This window comes from Ordospora colligata (genome assembly GCF_000803265.1).
Source record: "Ordospora colligata OC4 chromosome Unknown contig_09, whole genome shotgun sequence".
Lineage (NCBI taxonomy): Eukaryota > Fungi > Microsporidia > Ordosporidae > Ordospora > Ordospora colligata.
Window position 1 is genome coordinate 22,110 of NW_014575399.1, and position 19,673 is coordinate 41,782.

Genomic DNA, 19,673 nt, shown 5'->3' on the forward strand with positions numbered 1-19,673 from the left:
ATTCCCAGAATGACAACATCGTTCAGGAAGCCAGAGCCTTTGAGAAACGTAACCAACAAGGCAGATAAGGAGCCAGCAAAAACTACAGTGCGTTTGAACAGAATAGAAGAAGTGGTATATAGACAGCAGAAAATAGGCGACGAATCGCAGATAGTCATGGTTGACAAGTACTCCGACGATATTTTCAAATATTTCCTGTCAATTGACAAACCATACACATATGCAAACGAAGGAGTTCCTTGGAAAATGAGAAGCTTACTCGTTGACTGGATTATAGATATACACGAAAAGCTTGGAATGTGCCATGACACGTTGTTTCTTGCAATCAATTTAATAGACAGGTTTCTTGGGTTGAGAGTGATCCCCAGTTCGAAGCTTCAACTTGTTGGTGTATCTGCACTCATGATAGCTTGTAAATATGAAGAGGTGGTGTGCCCAGCACTCCAAACATTCGTGCTACTTACAGAAAAGACACTGACAGATGAAGAGGTACGAAAAGCAGAAAAGTACATGCTGCATACCTTAAACTATGATTTGCAATATGTTTCTCCTTTGAATTTTCTCAGAAAATGTTCAAAAGCCAATAACTATGAGATCAATAGCAGAATGGTTGGAAAGTATTTGCTGGAGCTGATGACTCTCTATGAAGAGTTCTTGGCATTTAAGGGATCCATAAGAGCTGCAACTGCAATGTATCTTTCAAGAAAAATGACTTTGCACGATCAATGTAAGAATTTATTCGTGATTTACTCAGGACATACAAAAGAGGACATACGAGAATGTTTTATCGCTCTTGTGCGTATCATAGGCGGAGACATCCCCTTTGAAAACATACAGAACAAGTATAATCTACCGAAGTTCTTTCATGTATCGTCATTCGTCAAGGAATATTCAAAAAAACACTTCAGATAGTCACTGCAAATAAAAGATTTAAAAATTGCAATTTTTCTCATTTTAACTGTTTATAACTAAAGTACGCTAACTTATATGTTAAATCATCTCCCATTTTAACTGTTTATATGTTAAATTTAACTCATTTTTAAGTTAAATCATTTCTCATTACCTATTTATAACTAAAGCATGCACAATCTCACATTATGCCATAAACAAACATGATATGACATGCCCTGAGATGACAAACAGGTTTATAGCATTCACTATAAGCATCTCCTACATTATTTCTGTGATTTGTGTAGCCATTGGAAAGCCTGCAGTTCCATTCGAGTTAATTGCATATCTGCCTCTCATAGTCTTGAATTTCTTGCTGACAATGTTACTGGTATTGGCTGGAAAGCATCTTTACCTGAATAATTAACCTTAATACACAAATGACTATCAAGTTTTACTTTAATAAATAAACATTATCCACAAACACATTAGATGTTCATTGCTTCGATCCGGCAATCAACTACGTCTTTCTGTACTATTCCAAACAAAACCATCTTCTCTAATACAATCCTTCTGAATGACTCAGAGGATTTAAATACATCAAGAAACACATCTATAAATAGCTGCTGATCATCTGCTTCCAATCGAAAGTACGATTTGTACATCTCAAGGTATGTCAAGAAATGTGAAATACTTGGTGATCCGAGATAGCAGAAGTTTCTGAAAAAAAACTCCTTATTCTCAACACCATCTTTTACATCTCCATTAGAATAATCTCTATTCAGGACCTTGGCTTCAAACTCTTCCTTCGAGATCTTATTCATCAAGCAATTAACTCCACCATTTATGTCTTCTTCAAAGAATCTTTTGACCTTCTTCAAGCCAGAAATCCTTTCCATCTCTATCCTTACTTCATCATTGACTGCCTGTTTGAACACAGCTATGTCTTCCACACATCCAAGAGGAACATACGAACTGCTTGCATAGACACTACTTTCTTCATTAGTGTACAAAAAATACTCAAAAATAAACGGAAGCGCTATTCTCTTAAACTCACCAATCGTTCGTTTACATTCTTTATCCTTGACTTCATGACTCATCATGCAAAGTTCATTCACAAACGTTTTCATAAACCCCTGCTTCTTGCATAATTCAATCACAACCATAGTCAGGTAAAGCACATCTTCACCCTCACTATAAAGCAGAAGCAAGCTATCAACAACTTGTTTGTGGTTATTAAACACATTCAGTTGCATCACACACTCTTGTACAGAAAATCTAAAATTTCTGATTATTTGCATAATACAAAAAGTGTCTTCAAAATCTTCTTTGTTAACTCTCCCAAGGATTGCATCAGCTTTTGCATTACATTCATCTACCAAGCCTTTGGAGCAAACTTCAAATTCATGCTCTCCAACCATAAAGGATTCAGGTAATTGCCCAATCCATGAAAAACAACTAATCCAGCCTACACCAAGTCTTTTTAAAGTAAACACCGCAGACATCATTTCACAAATATCAGTAGTTTTACTAATGCCATCGAGCATTACAATAATTGCGTTCTTAAGCTCCGTGCTGTCTTTAATCAACTCACACATAAGAGATGCTATTATCGAGGATTTGTGCGGCATCAACAACATAACATTCCGTATGTCATCTGCCACACCTTGAACATCGTCAGCTTGTCTGATCTCTCGTAGTATGCGCTCGTAGTTCGTCTTGTTGATTCTTGGGATCTGGAGCTGCATTGAGGGAGAATTTTTGCACATGCTTTAATGTCATACAGGTTACATGGTCTTTCTGTGGACTTAGTGGCATGAACAAAGCATTAACACTCAGTCACCGAGATACCTAGAAACAACATGTATTTTTTTGTTGATACACCCTGTAATGGATACATCAATAGCAATAAAAGGAAGGAACTTTGCAGTCATAGCTACAGACATGAAGGTTGCAAGGTCTGTGTTTGTTGTTAAGGAGTCGCAGGACAAGTTCGTCAGTATCAAAGACAAAGTTGTAATGTCTGCCACAGGAGACCAGGGAGATGCATTCAGGGCAATGCTGTCTGTTTCTGAAAAGGCTCTCTTTGAAAACATACAGAACGGGATCGAGCCAAGTCCTAGCGTTGTTGCTCATATAATGCAGAACAGAATTCACGAAAACTCCCGAAAAGCGCCTCTCAATGTATCGACCATGATTGCAGGGAAAGGCTCTGATGGATACGAGCTATGGGCAGTCGATAAGTACGGAGCAATGTCATCTGTGCCTTTCTGTGCCAATGGATATGCAATGTATCTCGCATATGGTATATTTGATAAAGAGTACTCGGAATCCCTGGATATCGAAAGCGCGCTAGAAATCATTCAAAAATGTATCAATTTAATGAGAGAAAGACTCATGATCAGCTTGGAAAGCTTCATGGTCAAAATAGTCACTGACAATGGAATAATCACCAAAACCTTGCATCCTCAAATAAAAAGCAATTAGGTTTATTGTTCACTTGCATCCTTGTAATGCATTCAATTTTTTCTTGGATTCTACCTAGGCTAATCTAATTGATTAGGTATATTCTTCCATTCTCAAAAAGAATTAAATCCTTGGCTGCAAGATCCTCAAGCACCTTCTCAACCTCTTGCAATGTCACTCCAGTTCCAAGACGCCCTACGAACTCATCGATATCAAAAACTCTTGGATTGTTTGGGTTAACGCTGTACTCATACAATGCATTACTGATGTATTCTGCCTTTTCTTCACTAAGCATCACTGCTTCCAAATCCTGCTTCAGTCCACTTCCTGCGCTGTCCATTGCAAACTCATCATTCTCATTCTCTTCTATGCCAATTATCTTTACTTTTTTTCCTGGCTTGATCAATTTTTGGAACAGTGAGTCTTTAATCAATGATATCACACACTCTGCATCAGAATACTCAACAACATCACTGAGTCTTAGCTTTGCATTCGCAGTAGCAAGGCGTATCATCGTCTCAAGTAGTCTAGGCGTTATTGACACAACCTGCTCCTTTCTATCCTTGCTCTGCCTCAGCAATGTGTACTCTTTTATTATCAGTCCTGCTGCCTCCCTCGACAGCACTGGTCTTTTTTGCTTGCAATACTGAATATATGCCCTAAAAACATCCTGACTAATACCAGATGGTTCATCATATCCATTCTCAAGCATATGCATCCTTAACACATGACTTGAAATCATCTGGTCAATATCTGTATTCGATTTGTCCAGAGTCACAAATATCAAGTCAAATCGTGTTAAAAGACTTTCAGGCAGTCTTACATTCTCCTGTGGCGATTTGTTCTCTCTGTATTGCCCCCACATTGGATTCGCTGCTGCAAGCACAGAGCATCTTGCATTCAGCGTCGTGTGGATCCCTGCTTTCGCTATTGTCACTGTTTGCTGTTCCATCACCTCGTGTATTGCCACTCGATCTCCGTCATTCATCTTATCAAACTCATCAATGCACACAACTCCTCTATCTGCAAGCACCATTGCTCCGGCCTCCAGCCTTCTATCGCCTGTATCCTTATCTTGCACTACTGCGGCCGTCAGTCCCACTCCGCTCGATCCTTTACCTGTTGTTGCTACTGATAGCCGTGCTGCATTCATAACATACCTCAATAACTGACTCTTTGCAGTCGATGGATCTCCAACAAGAAGTATGTTGATGTCTCCACGTATCTTACTTCCATTCTTCATCACAATCTCATTTCCTCCAACTAAGAGCAACGCTATCGACCTCTTGATTGCATCATGTCCAAAAATACTCGGTGCAACCAGCTTGTGTAGATCAGTAACTACAGAAAGTCTCATAAACACTGCTTCATCTACATACTCCTCTACTTTCCTCCCAATTCTTTCAATATTGTTTGCAATCAGCACCGTTTTGAACTTCAATGGAAATCCTTGACCTCCAAAGCAAAGACTCTTATATATCCCATATATATTCACTCGGTCTCCAGGCTTCACCTTGTCAACAAGGTCAAACGATAGCACGACCTCAACAGATCTAGGCAGCTGCCCTGGTGGCGCCTTCTCAGGCATCTCCTGCAGCACTACAGTTTGGTAATCAAAATACTCAGAAAGCCCGAATTCAGTCGTCAGCAGGCCTCCCTCAGGATCCCTAGTTGGATACACAGTGTTCGTAATCGGTAGCTTTGTAATCATCGTTGAGTCTCTATAATCCTTCGAATAAAACAGGTTATTGGCTGTACTGTAGTGCACACTCTTCATCACCTTTGGTCGACATATCGAGCACGACGTTACTATCCCTTCTAGACAGATCATTCTTCCAAGATAAGCACTTGAAAGCGTTCTTGGGTTCACAGAGTAGTCGCCAAAGGATCCATACACACCCACAAACATCTTTCGCCCTCCAATCATGCTCAGCTCATCTTCAATAAATGGAACAAGACTCATTGGATCTTCAATAATCCCCTTTGCTAGCGACTTGTCAAACACCCTGATCTCATTCATGCTCAAAAGCACACGTTGCTCAGCTTCATGCGCCATCTTTGCAATCACTTCTGCAATATCCTTGCCCATTCCTGTACGGTACTCCTCAATAAAGCTTTTGAATGCCTCTATGCAATTCGATTCCATCGACTCAAAGGGGCCTCAAAAAACGTTACATGCCATCAAATCTCCCAGGATTCATCATACTCTTCATTTACCCAATCTTCCTGAAGTCGTTGTATGACATAAAATTAGAAAGAAACACATATATGTACCTATACCACTCCATCTGCGATTCATGCATGAGCATCATTTTCACCGGCTTCATGTACATCTTGAACGGAACTGCGCATGATATTTTACCTGCAATTATATCAATAAAATACTTTCTGAATATTCCTTTGGACTCTAGACACAGGCCCTGAATTTTGAATGTCCTGAGAAACAATCTTGCACCTTCATAGCATGATATATGGTTTTTATGCCCAGAAACACCGTACTTGTCAAATGTGATTAGCACATCAAATGGCCTTAATAAGTAGTGCTTGGCAATATACATGCAAACCATTGTCTTGCTCCAATCGCCACCATCAGAAAATGAGGATATTGTCACACGAGCCTGTACAGATTCTGCAACATTCTTGAGCTCCTTCTCTCGGATCTTTCCCTTCCCATATTTATTTCCATTCGAAAGGCAAAGTATGTCTACATCTCTTCCAAGACTCAGCAATGTAGGTGCAAAAAACATAGACTCATCATCTGGATGTGCTATCAGTAGCAGACACCGTCTTCCAGGAAGACTCGACTTGGTCATCCTCCTTATGTTTCTAGCAATAAATAATACAAAAATTGCAATTCCTGCTGCTCTTGCTACCATTCGAACACTAAATACTCTTCTCTTTGCATAAAGTCGCATTCCAGGCATGCATTTAGGCACATTTTTGCAGAATCACTCCTAATAAAACAACCAAAAACTATGCCATTTAATTCTTCATTTCACTCCTCATTCATCCTCAAGTACATTGGAATCTCCCCCAACTCTTCAGAAATCACTTCACAGATCTCTCCATTATCAAATCCAATAAACACAAATCCTCCAGTACATGCAAAGCAGCTCATGCTCGCATCACCAATATACTCTCCGATCATCCCTGATCTATCACTGCACCTCAGAGTCTTTCCTCCAATACTAATAAGAGTGTTGCCATTAAACCCAACCTTTCTAACGCTTCCTTCATGGCTCACCTTACATATTTCTTTCCTTGCTCTAAGATCATGCAGATAAACATTGCCTTCCTCAGTGCCCACACCTAATTCAAATCCACCGTTGGAAAAACACATGCTACACGGCGTTCCATCATACTCTACAGTTCTAATAACTTCCTTGCTCCTCTGATCAATAAATTGTATTTTATTGTCTCCTCCAACACAGATCAGTCCATTCGCCTCGCACATGCATATGCAAAGTATTTCCTGGAAGGTTGTGCCCTGACTCTTCAAAAACCGGCCCTGCTCAAGATTAAATCTGTATATATCAGATCCAACACCTGCACACATAATCTCTGCTTTGAACTTGTTGAAGCATGCATCAAGGCATACAGAAGGCACCTTGATGCTTTCATGGAATCCATACTTTGCATGTAACTCTATCGATCTGTCTCTTTTCAAAATACAGATCTTAGATGCATCCTGTGTCAATGGAATCACTCTCAATGGCTCTGCTTCAAAGTGACGCTCGACCTTCAGCGATAAATTTATCATATCATATATTTTGATAGACGGTTTATAACTACCTATTGTCACCAGGCTCTTGCCATCTTCAGAAACAGTCATGTCAAACACAGCAGCAGTGTATCCAAGATCCCTCACCATTTCTGTATTTGCAAACTTCATTTGCAGAGCGTCAGGCCATGATTTTGCACTGTTTTTAATCTGTACGAATCCCCTTGTAAAATGGACAGCGGAGATGCATCATCGATAGATGAGTCATCCGATAACAATGTGGAGGTTATTGAGAAGATGGTTGCTGAGGTAAAGGTTGAGAATGCAGAGAGAAGGACGTTACCGAGGATGACAAAGTACGAAAAGGCACATGTACTTGGTGTTCGTGCATCTCAGCTGAGTGCAGGTGCTCCTCCCTTCGTGGATATTGGTAATGAATCTAATCCTCTGAAGATTGCAGGACTAGAACTGAATGAGAAGAAGATTCCTTTCATTATTCGCAGGAGGCTTCCTGATGGCAGTTTTGAGGACTGGGCAATCGACGAGCTTTTGGTGCCTGGGGTGGATTTCCAATAGATTGGTTTAGAACATGCGAGGATTTATACAAAGTGATTTAATGTTTACAGTAGTTGGTAATTTATTCTATTGAAGACTATTGCTTTATGCGGTGATTGAATGCTATGGACTGACAAATGGCTTTATCTGTGACATGTACACACAAGCCCATGCAATATATCCAAACATCAGAGCACCTATCATTCCTATTCTTATCTCATGTTTGTTGTTGACAGTCTGTCCTTTTGTCAAAACCATGATGATGGCCGAAAGTAGAAAGACAAAGGCAAGCGATCCAAGCAGAATCCATGCATCATACTTCATGCCAAGGGTGGAACCGAGAATAATAAATGTTTTGCAGAAATATATAACAGGCATAAAGCTGGATGATTTTACAAAGGAGATGCTTATGTTAATATAATGGATAAGCCGTGGATATTCATGAGTGACAGAGAACAAAAAAGGTTTACACGGTAAGTATATTTTGTATTCAGTGTTGATTCTGTGTATTTATATCAAGATTGTTTTTGAGAGATTTGGGATTGTATAACTTGTTGTATATGCAGCGATGATTTTACAATAGAAATATTTGTGGATGTTCGAATATCAAGCAGATTTTGAATAGAGATGGAGACGAGTTAAATTTGTTGGAAATGCCCCTGAGGAATGGGAGTGAAGAAGAAGCAAAGCAGGAGACTGACAACCAGGAAAAGGAAGAGTATTCTGAAGAAACTGAAAGTTGACCAGATCAAGAAAATACGATCGAACAAGAAGATGATGGCGAAGGTTGAGAGAATTCCAGCATCAGTACTTAAGACTGATGAAGAGATAATGCAGCTTGAGGAGATAAAACGGTTGTCCAAGATAAGAAAGACTGAGTATGAAGAAAAGATGCGGAACACAGTGAAAGTGGTGGAATATGTTGAACAGATTGAGAAGATGATAAGCAAATGTGAGACGGTTGTTGAAGTAATTGATGCCAGAGATGTGGAGTCGAGCAGAAGAATGGATGTTGAGCAGATGGTTATTGAAAGAGGAATAAAGCTGGTGATTATGCTGAACTTTGTTGAATATGTTCCGAAGGATGTTGTTGAGAGTTTGAAGAATGATTTATGCAAGAAGGTGGGTGAAGCAATGATACGAACGCCTGAAGAGAATGATTGGGTTGAGGAGGGAATGAAAATTGGAGTTTTTGGGAACAGTAAATGTGGGAAGAATTTTGTTATTGAAAAGATATCGATAAATAGTGGAATTATTATGAATGTGGCGATGACAGTGAGTGTTCCACCGAAGGAGGTATGTGCGCTGAGTATTATTCGTGGATGCCACAGCCTAAGTGATGTCCCGTTTAGAAAGTATATAAATATGATTACCGAGATGATTGATAGGAATGAGGTCGCTCGTCATTATAAGATTTGTGGATTTGAATCTGGAGACGAGATGTTAGAGTGCATCTGTATGGAGTATGGAATTGATAGAGATGACGAAAATGTCAAGTTCCTTGAGGCAGGGAATAGGTTTTTAGAGGAGTTCCATAGAAACAAGATTTTGTTTTGGAAAGGTATTGATGGAAAAGTGTGCTTTGAGTTTGTGAGCACAGGATAATAAAATTTTGAACGCATGAATTTTTGGATGAATGATGTAAGGAGAAGATGCTTGTGAATGTTGTGATTTGTGAGAGGTGTGTATATAACTAGTGGTACATAGCCCTGGAATGATTGTTGGGATGTTTGCCACAGACATGCAAACAAAGGAGGTGGCGTGTAGGATGACATGTAAGATGGCAGTAAGTAAGATTGAGCATTTTATACTTGACTTTGTGGGATCTGAATATGTGAAGGGGGGCGTGGTTGTGAAGGGATTCTACAAGTATGTTTATGGCGCAGTTGATTCTATGTGGTATGTAGTGATAACCAGCATGGGATACAGTGAGATGAAGGCATATACATTACTGGATGTATTACAGAAGAACGGAGGGAAGGATATGCTTGATGTACTTGTTGTAATGGACAATATATTGTATGGACAGGTGGTTTTTGATACGAACCTGAGTTTGGTGAAGGATATGGATAGCCAAGAGGAGAAGATACACGACATGATGATGCGTAATAAGAGAAAGGAGGTTATGCAGAAGCATAAAGAATTCCAGAGGAAACCTGTGAGTGAGATTGACAAGGAGCTGGAGAGAGTGCGCAATCTTGAGATTGAGATGAGGAATGAAAGCATACAACAGCTGAAGAGCATGTCAAAGATGAGCAGCGATCCTGTGAAAGAAAGAAGAAAAGAACTAGTGACTTCATCAGGGCCAGTTCTTATTGTGCTGAAGGAGAAGTTAAGGATTGAGATAGATAAAGAAAACAATGTCAAGAGCAGAGAGGTACAGGGAGACATGACGCTCATGATCAAGGATGAGAAATACAGTGATATAGAGATTGTTCTGAGGAATCATACGAAGGAGATGAAATTCAGTCCGAACATTGACAAGTCTGTGTCTATGTCTGGAGTGATTAAGTGTGATAAAGGATTTCCTGTTGATAAGAATGTAGCGCTTGTGAAGTGGAAGAGTACCAATATTGAGGAGACGCCAGTTACATTTACTTTTTGGCCGTGTGAGACGAGCCTGAATGTGTACCAGATAATGCTCGAATACACGGCTGAAATGGATGTTGAGAACCTGAGAGTGTTTTTCCCAAAAGCAAGGATATCTAATGTTGTTTTGAATGGGGATGCCAGAGAAGAGGAGATGCACATTGTGTGGGAGATTGGCACTGTTGAGAAAGGAGGATCAGATAGCCTGGAGTTTAGCTGCACATGCACTGATCCATCGATGATTTTCCCATTGGATGTTTATTTTACAGCAGATTTTGTTTGTACAAAGCTGAATGTTGATAAAGTAATGATTGGCACTGCAGAGGTAGAGGAGACTGATGTGAAGAAGATGTTTGAGGTTGACAAGTTTGTTGTTGTTGATGAATAAAGCAAGTTGTTTTTATTGAGTGCGATGGAATGATAGATGTATGATGTTGAGTTAATGGCAAGATGCCGTGGATGTAAATCGAAGTAAAAAATTGCCCTTGAGATGGCCGAGATTAATAATGAGTCCAAGAATCAGGATGTGAATGAGACAACTGACTCGCTGAAGAAGAAGAGAACATTTAGGAGGTATACGTACAGGGGAGTACCTGTTGAGGAGCTCGAGAATATGGCATTTAGTGAGGTTGCTAAACTTTTTCCATCGAAGCTGAGAAGAAAGATAAGGCGAGGGCTTTCTGAGCGAGAGGTGCAGTTGATCAAGGAGTGTGCAGCAACAAAGGCAGCATGTGTGAACAGTCTTGACAAGCCTGAGATGGTGCGTACATATGTGAGGTCTGCGATCATTTGGCCGTCGATGATTGGCGCGCTTGTTGGAGTTCATGTTGGAAATGGATTTATGCCGTTGGAGATCAAACCTGAGATGGTGGGATATGTGCTATCTGACTTTGCACCAACAAGGGCTACGCCGAAGCATGGAAGGCCGGGGATTGGAGCAAGCTCATCCTCGAAGTTTGTTCCGTTGAAATAAACGATTTCTGATTTTATTTGGATTGTGAAGGAAGGGAAACGGGCGGATAATTTTATCCCTATGGTAATAAAGACGGACGCAGAAGAAGATGGATTGGAGATGTCGTATGAGTACTCTTCTTCAGATATACAGGAGTCGCTTTCTTCAGACATACTAGAGTATGAGAAGGAGTACTTTGCTGAGAGTATGTCTGAATCGAGCGATGAGAAGGAGGCTGGTGCATGGGAAGACAGCGATGATGATGAGAAGCTGCGCAAGAGCTATCATGGCACAGCAAGTTGGCTTGGCGAAAAGAAGGTAAGGAAGCAAATAGAGATTCAGAAGAAGAAGCTCAAGTTTGGATATGAGCGACATGTGTTCAGCTGTCAATGTAGAATCAAGCTTGCAAAGGCGCATGATGATTACCTGGTGCTTGTAGATGCATATAATAGCATATATATTCTGAAGAATTTTGAGATATGCAAGGTACTCAGGATTGAGATGTTTGGAGCGTCTGATTTTGTGTTTGTTGAAGGAGGTGTGTTATTTTCATCACTGAAGTATGGTGGATTCAAAGAGGTTGCATTTACAGGTGAGGTTAAGGACATCAAGGTCCGAACGACTGAATGTATAAGGAAGATGATCAGCGTTGATGATGGGATATATGTTATTGGGGAGCAAATCGTACTGTTGAATAATAACTATGGGATTGTGGAGCAGTTTGACGGGCGATTCCGAGATGTTGCAGTTTCTACAGATGCACTGTATTGTCTAGGCTTCAATGGAGATGTAGTTGTGATGACGCGAGACCTACGGCCAATTACTAAGATGAACTTTGAATACAAGTTTGATTTCAAGTCTATATACTTTGTGAATGGAAAGGTGGTGGTTGGAATGAGCCTAGGTGTCAAGATTTTTGACCGACACATGAATCTGTTGAATGAGGCTATGAACATGAAGGATGAGATTACAGGATGTATTGAATATGACGGGTATATTTTGTATGGGTCTGACTATTCAAACTCATTGAAGATTGTTCTTCCCGACCTGAGGAGTTTTGATGGGTTTCCATTCAACTCGATCCGTGTTTCGCCAATGAAGGCATTGGTTTCTGATGGAAAGAGTATTATCATTTGCTATAGAAAGGCTGTTGATGTGCTCAGGATGAAGGTAGAGTAATGCCTGGAGTAAAGAAGTGGCATACGCTGATATATTCTAAAAAATTTTATCCCTGGATGGGGAGTTTCAAGAGAAAAGTTACATGCAGTAGGAGAAAGCAGAGGAAGGCACACTACACAGCTTCTGATGAGGAACGAAGAAGGAGGTGTTCTGCACGTCTTTCCAAGGAGCTGAAGGCGAAGTATGGGTTTAGGACTATTCCTTTGGAGGTTGACGATGTAGTAACTGTTAAGGGAGGCAAATTTGATGGAAAGACCGGAACAATCAAGCAGATCAAGCTCAGCGAGTATAAAGTGTATGTTGAGGGATGCTTTGTAACCAAGAAAAGCGGAGAGAATGCAATGGTGCCTATATATCCATCAAAGCTGACAATAAACGAACTGTTCCTTGGTAATGAGAGAAAAGAGCAGCTTGAGAAGAAGAAGGCTGCAAAGGAGTATAACATGGAAATACTCAGGCGAAAGCAAGAGGAGATGATTGCTCAAAAATAATAAATCTTTTCTTGAGTCAAACATGTTTATTTATGATATTATTGAGCTCTGTAGATACATGGAATTCATGCCTTGTGAGCGTGTGTTGTTACGTTAATGCAGTTATCTCTCTCTGTTTTTGAGGATCATTCCTCTTGCTCTTCTGATTTTATTCCTGGCTTCTTCAGGGAAAAAACACAGGTCTTCTTCAGGGATTGAGCATATTCTGTCAAGGACCTGCATTTTCTGCTTGTTGAGGTCAAATGACTCTTTCAGCAGTTCTTCAACTGCCTCCTGACTGACTAGCTTGAGCTTCAGTGCTGAATGAATAATTGCATAAACCAGGCTTGTGTTTTTGTTCAACAGTTCTCTTAAGTAGGATGGTTGGTCAAGCGCCAGTTTCCTGAGATATAAAAGAACTTCCTTGATATTATCTTTGTCCATACAGTCAAGCACACTAATCAAGTTTTCAATCTCTGGGACCTGATCTTCTGGCTCCTTGGACTTCATAGGCATGTCATTCTCTGCATAATTGATTTTCACAGGCCTCCCATTGAACGATATCTTGAGATTCTGCAGAGCCTTTTCAACTATCAATGGCGACTCGTACTCACAAAACCCAAATCCACGTGATTTGCCTGTTGCTTTATCATAAACCATCCTGAAGCTGACGACCTTTCCAACCGATCCAAGTTCTTCAATTATCCGCTCCTCTGGGATTTCAAAGTCAATGTTCCCAACAAAAATACTACATCCATTCTTCATGGGTGTTCTCAATTTGGTTTACAAAACCTCAGCACTCCAAAGCATAATCATAAGGTTCACTTAATAACAAAATGCAAGCATGATATATTTAAATGCTCATATATCACATGCTTAACCAGAAATCTTTGTACGTGCCTGTTCAACCAGTGCTGAGTAATCTTCATCACTGATTTTTATAGTCTCCCAGTCAATCCTTAGGCGCTCATTGTCAGAAACACACGGAATCACGTGGAAGTGTGTATGGAACACGCCTTGATGATTCCCATTGTTCTGTAAGATGTTGTACTTCTCAATTCCAAATCGTTTGACAAGATACTTTATAGTTGGGAGCACGTCTTCTAGATCCTTCGACTCATAATGATGGAAATACGGATGATGTGTCTTTGGAATAACCATGAAGTGTCCTGTGGAGAGCGGAAACCTGTCCATGAGTGCAAATGCACCTTCTGTTTCATATATTATGTTTGCTTTGTTTTCATAAAGCGTGCAGAATATGCAACCTTTCATGGGGCGCAGAGTTGCACTGCATTAGCAAGAATCTTTTATGCAAGTAAAAACACCCAGCTAAATGTCAGAAGCAGAGTACATAAAATATTACAGAGAAACACTAGGATTAGCAGAAGATGATTTTGAAAAGCTGTGTGCATCAACTAAAGTAAGTCTTCCATACTCGTTCTGTGTGGCAAAGGGCCCAATGCATGATCAGATAGTGCAAAGAATTGAACAGTATCCGTTTGTGAATAAAATACAATACTTGGATGATGTGTATGAGTTTTGCAAGGTTAAGGACCCGTCGAGTGATTATCAGAGATTTGTGGAATTTCTTGTGAAACAGACGACTGTGGGACTCATACAGAGACAGGAGGTTGTCAGTATGATTCCTGTGATGCTGATGGATCTCAAGAAAGACTCAAAAGTAATTGATATGTGTGCAGCGCCTGGATCAAAAACCAAGCAGATTCTTGATGCAGTTAGTGATGGATTGGTAATAGCAAATGATGTTAATGCAAAAAGACTGAATGTTCTTGTGAGTGAGACCTCTAAGAAGCCTAATAGATCGCTTATTGTAACGAAGCATGATGCATCTGTTTTCCCAAAGATTTATGCAGATGGCCAATTGGAGTTTGACCGTGTGTTCTGTGATGTCGTGTGTTCAAGTGATGGCACAATACGTAAGAATCCGAATGTATTTGATGAATGGAAGGTTTCAAGAGGAGCAGGACTGTCTGAGCTGCAATACAGGATCCTGAAGAGAGGATGCGAGCTTGTTAAGGAAGGAGGATTAGTGGCGTATTCAACATGCTCATTGAATCCTCTTGAAAATGAATGTGTAGTGCAGAGAATTTTGCAAGAAGATGAGTTTGAACTGGTTGATTTCAGAAACGACACTAGATTCTGCATTTTTCCAGCTGAGTCTGATGGTAAACATCTTATTGTCAGACAGGGATTGAAAACATGGAAGATAGATGGAGTTTCTAATAACCCAAAGCATCGGCCTTGTGAAAAAGATCTTGGCTTAGATAAATGCATAAGGTTGTACCCGCATGATCAGAATACAGGAGGATTTTTTATTGCAATCCTGCGAAGAAATATGCGAGTGCAAACATCTCATTCTGAAGAAAGCACATCACAACACAAGAGTCTGCACTCAAAGCATTGCCGAATTGAGTTTATACCTAAGGAAGATAAAGAGAAACTATTCGAGCAATATTCGATTCCTATGGAAGGCGAGTTATATAAAAGAGGTGAAAGAAGCCTAAGCATTGTTTCTTACTTATCAAATAAGATTATTATGGAGAATCCGAAGCTTAAAGTTGTATCTGCTGGATACCGAATTTTGGAAAAGTCAGGGCTGGATCGTTGTGAGTTTTACCTGAAGAATCTTTTCTATGTTGGGCGTGAGTTTGTGGAGCACCGTGAAATTCAATTAGGCAGTTTTAGATTGTTACTGAATGATGTTTTTGTAAGCAATGATGTCTTAGGATTTGAATGTGTGGGTATTTCAATCATTAAGGTTGAAGGTACCGGAATTGTCCTCTGTGGATATGGAAACACACTGTCATTTACGCTATTCATGAATGACGGTCTAAGAAAGGCTCTCAAGGAGCTTGTTGCATTTAATTGAATAAATTGCATAATAATTGAATGTGGCAATATGCCACCTTGTTATGCAGCATGGTATTTTGTTGTAGTTTGATTGTGTTTCAGGAGCATTTAATGATGCTGCATTTCCACAGAGATGGTATAAATATAACATTTAGTTCTAGATTGTTGACGATTAGTAAGACAGATTTATTTTCCACGAGGTTTTACCTGGCTTTTTGCAAGAGCAGTATGAACTTCCCTGATTGCAAGTTTCCTGAGCTCACCCTTTAGGATGATTTCGAATGCACTTATGATATCATCGGAGCCTACTGTTTGCTTGCCGACTTTCCTTGCCATCTCTCCACCAAGCTCGGCCACAGTGTCAACAAAGTCGTAAGCAATTGCACAAAGAACCTGGATCGAGTTATTTGTCAGCATGATGTTGTTATCTGGACTGACTTCACGAGAAATACGTTTGATTGCTGACCTGAACATCATGCCCATGCACATTGATGATGACTTCTTCTTTGATTTTTTCTTGTCCTGTGTGTCATCTGTTGGTGCTTTACCTGTGACTTGCTTTGCTGACTTTGCCATCAAAGGGTGGGAGTTTTTCTTTATTTATTCTTTTTGGCGGGATTGTGCAGATCTGGAGGGAATGACATGCACTTTAATCTTTGTGTTGATTTTTAGGTTTATGTGTGGGCTTTACAGGTTTCTGAATATGCAAGGAGAAGGGTAAGTTAAAGTATGATTTTCGGCACCCATATAAGCATGGATCAGTATTTTCGGATATCTGATAGGACAAGGACGCTTGAGCACCAGTACATGGGCATTCTTGCAAGGAAGCTGAAGATGGAGGTTTTGCTGGTTGAGGAGGATTATGAGGAGTTGGGCAGGAGATATGCAGAGCTGGAGGAAGCAAGCAGCTGTATGGAAGAAAAGTACATGGAAGATATGAGAAAGCAGAATGAGGAGATGGGGCAACTCTATCATGAAAGAGATATGATGAGGATGAGGATTGAAGAGATCGACGAAAGAAATAGATGTTTGATGGAAGAGTTAAAAGATGCATTGGAGAAGAAGCGAGCTGAAGAGCTGAGGATGATGGCGGAGATAAGTAAGATGAATGAGGTTATGAGGACAGTAGAGACGAAGATCAATGATGAGGAGAGTAATGAGAATGTGAGCAATGAAGTGTGGACGAGTGGTATGAAGAGAATGGATGAGATATATGAAGTGGTTAAAGCAGCAGAGGGCAAGTTTTGTGAGATACTTAGTAAAATGCAATCTGAATGTGAAATGTATAAGAGTAGCATTGAAAAGATGAATACTGAGATGAGTGAGATGAGAGTTAGGCAATCAGCAGGGATGAAAGAAAATGAGGCAATGAAAGAAAGCAAAATGCTAATTGAAGAGGAGCTGAAGCGAGTGAAATGCGAGAATGAGGAGTTGAATGACAAGAATATGAAGCTTAAGGAAGATAGTGATGCGCTTTGTCGTGCAAGGAGGTCGCTTGAGGAGAAAGATGAGATAATATGTGCACTGAAGGAAAATATGAAGCAGAAGTCAGAAGTGATAGAGATGCAAAAGAAGATAATTGAAGGAGGATTACAGAAGTCTGTGGTATCTAGAGATGTTGTTTATAATGTATTTGATGATGTTATTGAGGCTGAGGAAAGTGGGAATGATCTTATGCTAGACGAGGGATGTGCTAGTATAAATGAACCGTACAAGGAGGTTCAAGCGGAAGAAGGAGTATATGGGATGAATGCACATGTATCGAATGTAAATAAGGGTGTGAAAGTACTTGGTAATAAACAGCCAGCAAAAAGATCTGTAAATCTAGGTGTCACAAAAAGAGTCGGAATGTACAAGAGCAAGGACATGCCGAAAGCACAGCCAAAGGTAGTACTACACAACAATACTAAAGAATCTAAGGCAAATGATGCAACAGGTATACATGGAATAAAGAAATCGCCTGTAAAGAGATTACTTGCATCTGGAGGTCTTATAATGCCTGAGAATTCATCATACTTTGCAGACTTGACATTTAATAACTCAAGCCCGGTTATAAAGAAAGATATGTCGAGATTTCCAAAGAAGAAGTGAGATTAGAATACCACTGTTTTAATGCTATAGAAGATATCAGCTATTGTGTATAACGATAGTGAATGTAGGAATAAATACTATTTTGTTTAGATAAGTTTTTAATCAACTTGTGATTTTATACTATTTAACCCATTAGAGATCATAATATTCTCCTTCTTGTTTGAAGTCCATACTTGAAGTTTTAAGAGCACTAAAGACATCAATGTTGATCTTGTATAATCCATAGATGGTTAGGATTGCAAGAATTGTTGCAACCACGTTGATTACGGCATGCTTGTTCTGTTTCAAATACTTCTTCACATCATGTGTATTATCTTCATCACTGTCGATTTCTGTATCTCTCACTGCATTATTTAATAGCATTATTGTAGACACACAAAGACAAATCATTGGATAGTATGGTGAGAACCTATCAGATGCGAATGCAGCAACGCTAATTATGGACAAAATAGCCACACAAGCGATTGGGAAAGTAATCATGCGTAATGGATAGTCGCAGGTCTTGAGTCTCATAAGCTTTCGTGGAAGTCTTGAAAGATATATCATCATAGCAATTGATGAAAGCTTCTTAATATCAATTGCGACATTTGATTTTTTTCTCCTCCATGCATCTGCAAACGATGCTATAGAAACAATGATTGCCACTATCTCAATCACCAAAAGCATATTTTCCGTAGAGATTGCATCCCAAATACCTCCTTCCTTTAACTTACCGTAATTGCTGTGTATATCGAGCCCAGATATCAAGACGGCTGTTGCTGCAAACAACAAATACATCAAAATTGATGGAATTTTTATAAAAATGCCTTTATGCAGCATGAGTTCTAAGGCCACAGGGACCCAACCAGCACATATTACGATGATCTCTTTTATGTGTATTGTTTTTATGCGATTGCTTAGTTTTTTCTCTTCCACTTCCTCTTTATCCTGCTTATCGAGTGTTTCTGATTTAATATTGTCATCATGATCCTCCTTTACTGTGCTTATGTATGTTCCAACAAACATGTAAACGTACTCCACTGTTTTAGAGTAACACATCTTCATAAAACCCGCTATCTTCGTTGTGTAAGTTTCGCCTTCACTTGTGTTGTCGTTTGATTCATCCATGACTTTATTTGCATTTTCAATTATGTTCACTTGTTCGTTCATTCCTTAAAGATTAGCGGTAGGCCTGCATGATTTATTTTATTACTCTTGAATTACAAATTGGATGGCGTGATTAATCCCATGGATAGAAAATGCCACAGAGTCGAGTCAGGGACGCCCATGAGCAATATAAATGACCATTCATCTGAGAATAACAAAAAGGAGGTAGATGCCATAAAGGAATATGGAAAGACGTTCAATAAGTACGCAATGCCTGAGAATGATGAGAGTGATTCATCAAGCATGCCTAAGACTCTGAGGAAGAGGATGCAGGGGATTCTAAGACGAGACAACCTAAACAACTCGCAAGGAAAGCCAGCTATTGAGAAAATCAATAACGTAGCCGAGATATCCGAGATTTTGATGAACAGGGCAGTGCAAGAAAGTCTGCTTGATGAGGGTATTTTAGAAGAGGTTCGTGGATGGCTGGAGCCGCTTCCTGACAGATCTATGCCGAACATAAGAGTCAAGAAGAATCTGCTGGATGTGCTTAGAAACATGAAGATCCACAAAGAGCATCTTTTACACAGTGGAATTGGCAAAATCGTTTATTTCTACAGTATCAATCCAAAGGAAGAAAAGGAAATCAGAGCCATGGCAAAGCAATTAGTACAGAAATGGACTCAGGAGGTATTCAATCCTGAATTTGACGAATGATTGTATATTTTATGAATTCAAATGTTATGTGAATTTTATTTAATTGTGTTATAGATCGAGTGATCTAGAATTGGATATTTGAGTTGTA

At 39.7% G+C, this 19,673-nt stretch overlaps 20 protein-coding genes across 20 annotated transcripts; 11 read left to right on the forward strand and 9 right to left on the reverse strand.

The window, feature by feature from the left end:
* Positions 1–9: 9 nt before the first annotated feature.
* M896_090210 (cyclin) lies at positions 10–912 on the forward strand (the record flags this gene model as incomplete). The annotated part of the gene is made up of 1 exon (XM_014707653.1): positions 10–912. The coding sequence occupies one exon, from the start codon at positions 10–12 to the stop codon at positions 910–912; it is 903 nt and encodes a 300-aa protein (XP_014563139.1).
* A 464-nt stretch (positions 913–1,376) lies between these two features.
* On the reverse strand, positions 1,377–2,636 carry M896_090220 (uncharacterized protein; the record flags this gene model as incomplete). The annotated part of the gene is made up of 1 exon (XM_014707654.1): positions 1,377–2,636. The coding sequence occupies one exon, from the start codon at positions 2,634–2,636 to the stop codon at positions 1,377–1,379; it is 1,260 nt and encodes a 419-aa protein (XP_014563140.1).
* Positions 2,637–2,778: 142 nt separating this feature from the next.
* On the forward strand, positions 2,779–3,375 carry M896_090230 (beta type-2 subunit of proteasome; the record flags this gene model as incomplete). Its single annotated transcript, XM_014707655.1, has 1 exon — positions 2,779–3,375. The coding sequence occupies one exon, from the start codon at positions 2,779–2,781 to the stop codon at positions 3,373–3,375; it is 597 nt and encodes a 198-aa protein (XP_014563141.1).
* Positions 3,376–3,439: 64 nt separating this feature from the next.
* M896_090240 (minichromosome maintenance protein) lies at positions 3,440–5,500 on the reverse strand (the record flags this gene model as incomplete). Its single annotated transcript, XM_014707656.1, has 1 exon — positions 3,440–5,500. One exon carries the CDS (start codon positions 5,498–5,500, stop codon positions 3,440–3,442), a length of 2,061 nt encoding a protein of 686 aa, XP_014563142.1.
* A 67-nt stretch (positions 5,501–5,567) lies between these two features.
* On the reverse strand, positions 5,568–6,230 carry M896_090250 (uncharacterized protein; the record flags this gene model as incomplete). Its single annotated transcript, XM_014707657.1, has 1 exon — positions 5,568–6,230. The coding sequence occupies one exon, from the start codon at positions 6,228–6,230 to the stop codon at positions 5,568–5,570; it is 663 nt and encodes a 220-aa protein (XP_014563143.1).
* A 119-nt stretch (positions 6,231–6,349) lies between these two features.
* Positions 6,350–7,246, reverse strand: M896_090260 (uncharacterized protein; the record flags this gene model as incomplete). Its single annotated transcript, XM_014707658.1, has 1 exon — positions 6,350–7,246. The coding sequence occupies one exon, from the start codon at positions 7,244–7,246 to the stop codon at positions 6,350–6,352; it is 897 nt and encodes a 298-aa protein (XP_014563144.1).
* Positions 7,247–7,306: 60 nt separating this feature from the next.
* M896_090270 (DNA-directed RNA polymerase) lies at positions 7,307–7,651 on the forward strand (the record flags this gene model as incomplete). Its single annotated transcript, XM_014707659.1, has 1 exon — positions 7,307–7,651. The coding sequence occupies one exon, from the start codon at positions 7,307–7,309 to the stop codon at positions 7,649–7,651; it is 345 nt and encodes a 114-aa protein (XP_014563145.1).
* A 102-nt stretch (positions 7,652–7,753) lies between these two features.
* On the reverse strand, positions 7,754–7,954 carry M896_090280 (subunit H of ATP synthase; the record flags this gene model as incomplete). Its single annotated transcript, XM_014707660.1, has 1 exon — positions 7,754–7,954. The coding sequence occupies one exon, from the start codon at positions 7,952–7,954 to the stop codon at positions 7,754–7,756; it is 201 nt and encodes a 66-aa protein (XP_014563146.1).
* A 342-nt stretch (positions 7,955–8,296) lies between these two features.
* On the forward strand, positions 8,297–9,235 carry M896_090290 (putative GTPase; the record flags this gene model as incomplete). The annotated part of the gene is made up of 1 exon (XM_014707661.1): positions 8,297–9,235. One exon carries the CDS (start codon positions 8,297–8,299, stop codon positions 9,233–9,235), a length of 939 nt encoding a protein of 312 aa, XP_014563147.1.
* A 109-nt stretch (positions 9,236–9,344) lies between these two features.
* Positions 9,345–10,607, forward strand: M896_090300 (uncharacterized protein; the record flags this gene model as incomplete). Its single annotated transcript, XM_014707662.1, has 1 exon — positions 9,345–10,607. The coding sequence occupies one exon, from the start codon at positions 9,345–9,347 to the stop codon at positions 10,605–10,607; it is 1,263 nt and encodes a 420-aa protein (XP_014563148.1).
* A 102-nt stretch (positions 10,608–10,709) lies between these two features.
* Positions 10,710–11,192, forward strand: M896_090310 (ribosomal protein S15; the record flags this gene model as incomplete). Its single annotated transcript, XM_014707663.1, has 1 exon — positions 10,710–11,192. The coding sequence occupies one exon, from the start codon at positions 10,710–10,712 to the stop codon at positions 11,190–11,192; it is 483 nt and encodes a 160-aa protein (XP_014563149.1).
* A 60-nt stretch (positions 11,193–11,252) lies between these two features.
* On the forward strand, positions 11,253–12,350 carry M896_090320 (uncharacterized protein; the record flags this gene model as incomplete). The annotated part of the gene is made up of 1 exon (XM_014707664.1): positions 11,253–12,350. One exon carries the CDS (start codon positions 11,253–11,255, stop codon positions 12,348–12,350), a length of 1,098 nt encoding a protein of 365 aa, XP_014563150.1.
* A 56-nt stretch (positions 12,351–12,406) lies between these two features.
* On the forward strand, positions 12,407–12,841 carry M896_090330 (ribosomal protein L26; the record flags this gene model as incomplete). Its single annotated transcript, XM_014707665.1, has 1 exon — positions 12,407–12,841. The coding sequence occupies one exon, from the start codon at positions 12,407–12,409 to the stop codon at positions 12,839–12,841; it is 435 nt and encodes a 144-aa protein (XP_014563151.1).
* Positions 12,842–12,943: 102 nt separating this feature from the next.
* On the reverse strand, positions 12,944–13,585 carry M896_090340 (RNA binding protein; the record flags this gene model as incomplete). The annotated part of the gene is made up of 1 exon (XM_014707666.1): positions 12,944–13,585. One exon carries the CDS (start codon positions 13,583–13,585, stop codon positions 12,944–12,946), a length of 642 nt encoding a protein of 213 aa, XP_014563152.1.
* Positions 13,586–13,696: 111 nt separating this feature from the next.
* Positions 13,697–14,092, reverse strand: M896_090350 (histidine triad nucleotide-binding protein; the record flags this gene model as incomplete). Its single annotated transcript, XM_014707667.1, has 1 exon — positions 13,697–14,092. The coding sequence occupies one exon, from the start codon at positions 14,090–14,092 to the stop codon at positions 13,697–13,699; it is 396 nt and encodes a 131-aa protein (XP_014563153.1).
* Positions 14,093–14,153: 61 nt separating this feature from the next.
* Positions 14,154–15,710, forward strand: M896_090360 (tRNA/rRNA cytosine-C5-methylase; the record flags this gene model as incomplete). The annotated part of the gene is made up of 1 exon (XM_014707668.1): positions 14,154–15,710. One exon carries the CDS (start codon positions 14,154–14,156, stop codon positions 15,708–15,710), a length of 1,557 nt encoding a protein of 518 aa, XP_014563154.1.
* A 167-nt stretch (positions 15,711–15,877) lies between these two features.
* On the reverse strand, positions 15,878–16,267 carry M896_090370 (histone H2B-like protein; the record flags this gene model as incomplete). Its single annotated transcript, XM_014707669.1, has 1 exon — positions 15,878–16,267. The coding sequence occupies one exon, from the start codon at positions 16,265–16,267 to the stop codon at positions 15,878–15,880; it is 390 nt and encodes a 129-aa protein (XP_014563155.1).
* A 177-nt stretch (positions 16,268–16,444) lies between these two features.
* On the forward strand, positions 16,445–17,782 carry M896_090380 (uncharacterized protein; the record flags this gene model as incomplete). Its single annotated transcript, XM_014707670.1, has 1 exon — positions 16,445–17,782. One exon carries the CDS (start codon positions 16,445–16,447, stop codon positions 17,780–17,782), a length of 1,338 nt encoding a protein of 445 aa, XP_014563156.1.
* A 132-nt stretch (positions 17,783–17,914) lies between these two features.
* M896_090390 (uncharacterized protein) lies at positions 17,915–18,931 on the reverse strand (the record flags this gene model as incomplete). Its single annotated transcript, XM_014707671.1, has 1 exon — positions 17,915–18,931. The coding sequence occupies one exon, from the start codon at positions 18,929–18,931 to the stop codon at positions 17,915–17,917; it is 1,017 nt and encodes a 338-aa protein (XP_014563157.1).
* Positions 18,932–19,009: 78 nt separating this feature from the next.
* On the forward strand, positions 19,010–19,585 carry M896_090400 (uncharacterized protein; the record flags this gene model as incomplete). The annotated part of the gene is made up of 1 exon (XM_014707672.1): positions 19,010–19,585. One exon carries the CDS (start codon positions 19,010–19,012, stop codon positions 19,583–19,585), a length of 576 nt encoding a protein of 191 aa, XP_014563158.1.
* Positions 19,586–19,673: the final 88 nt, after the last annotated feature.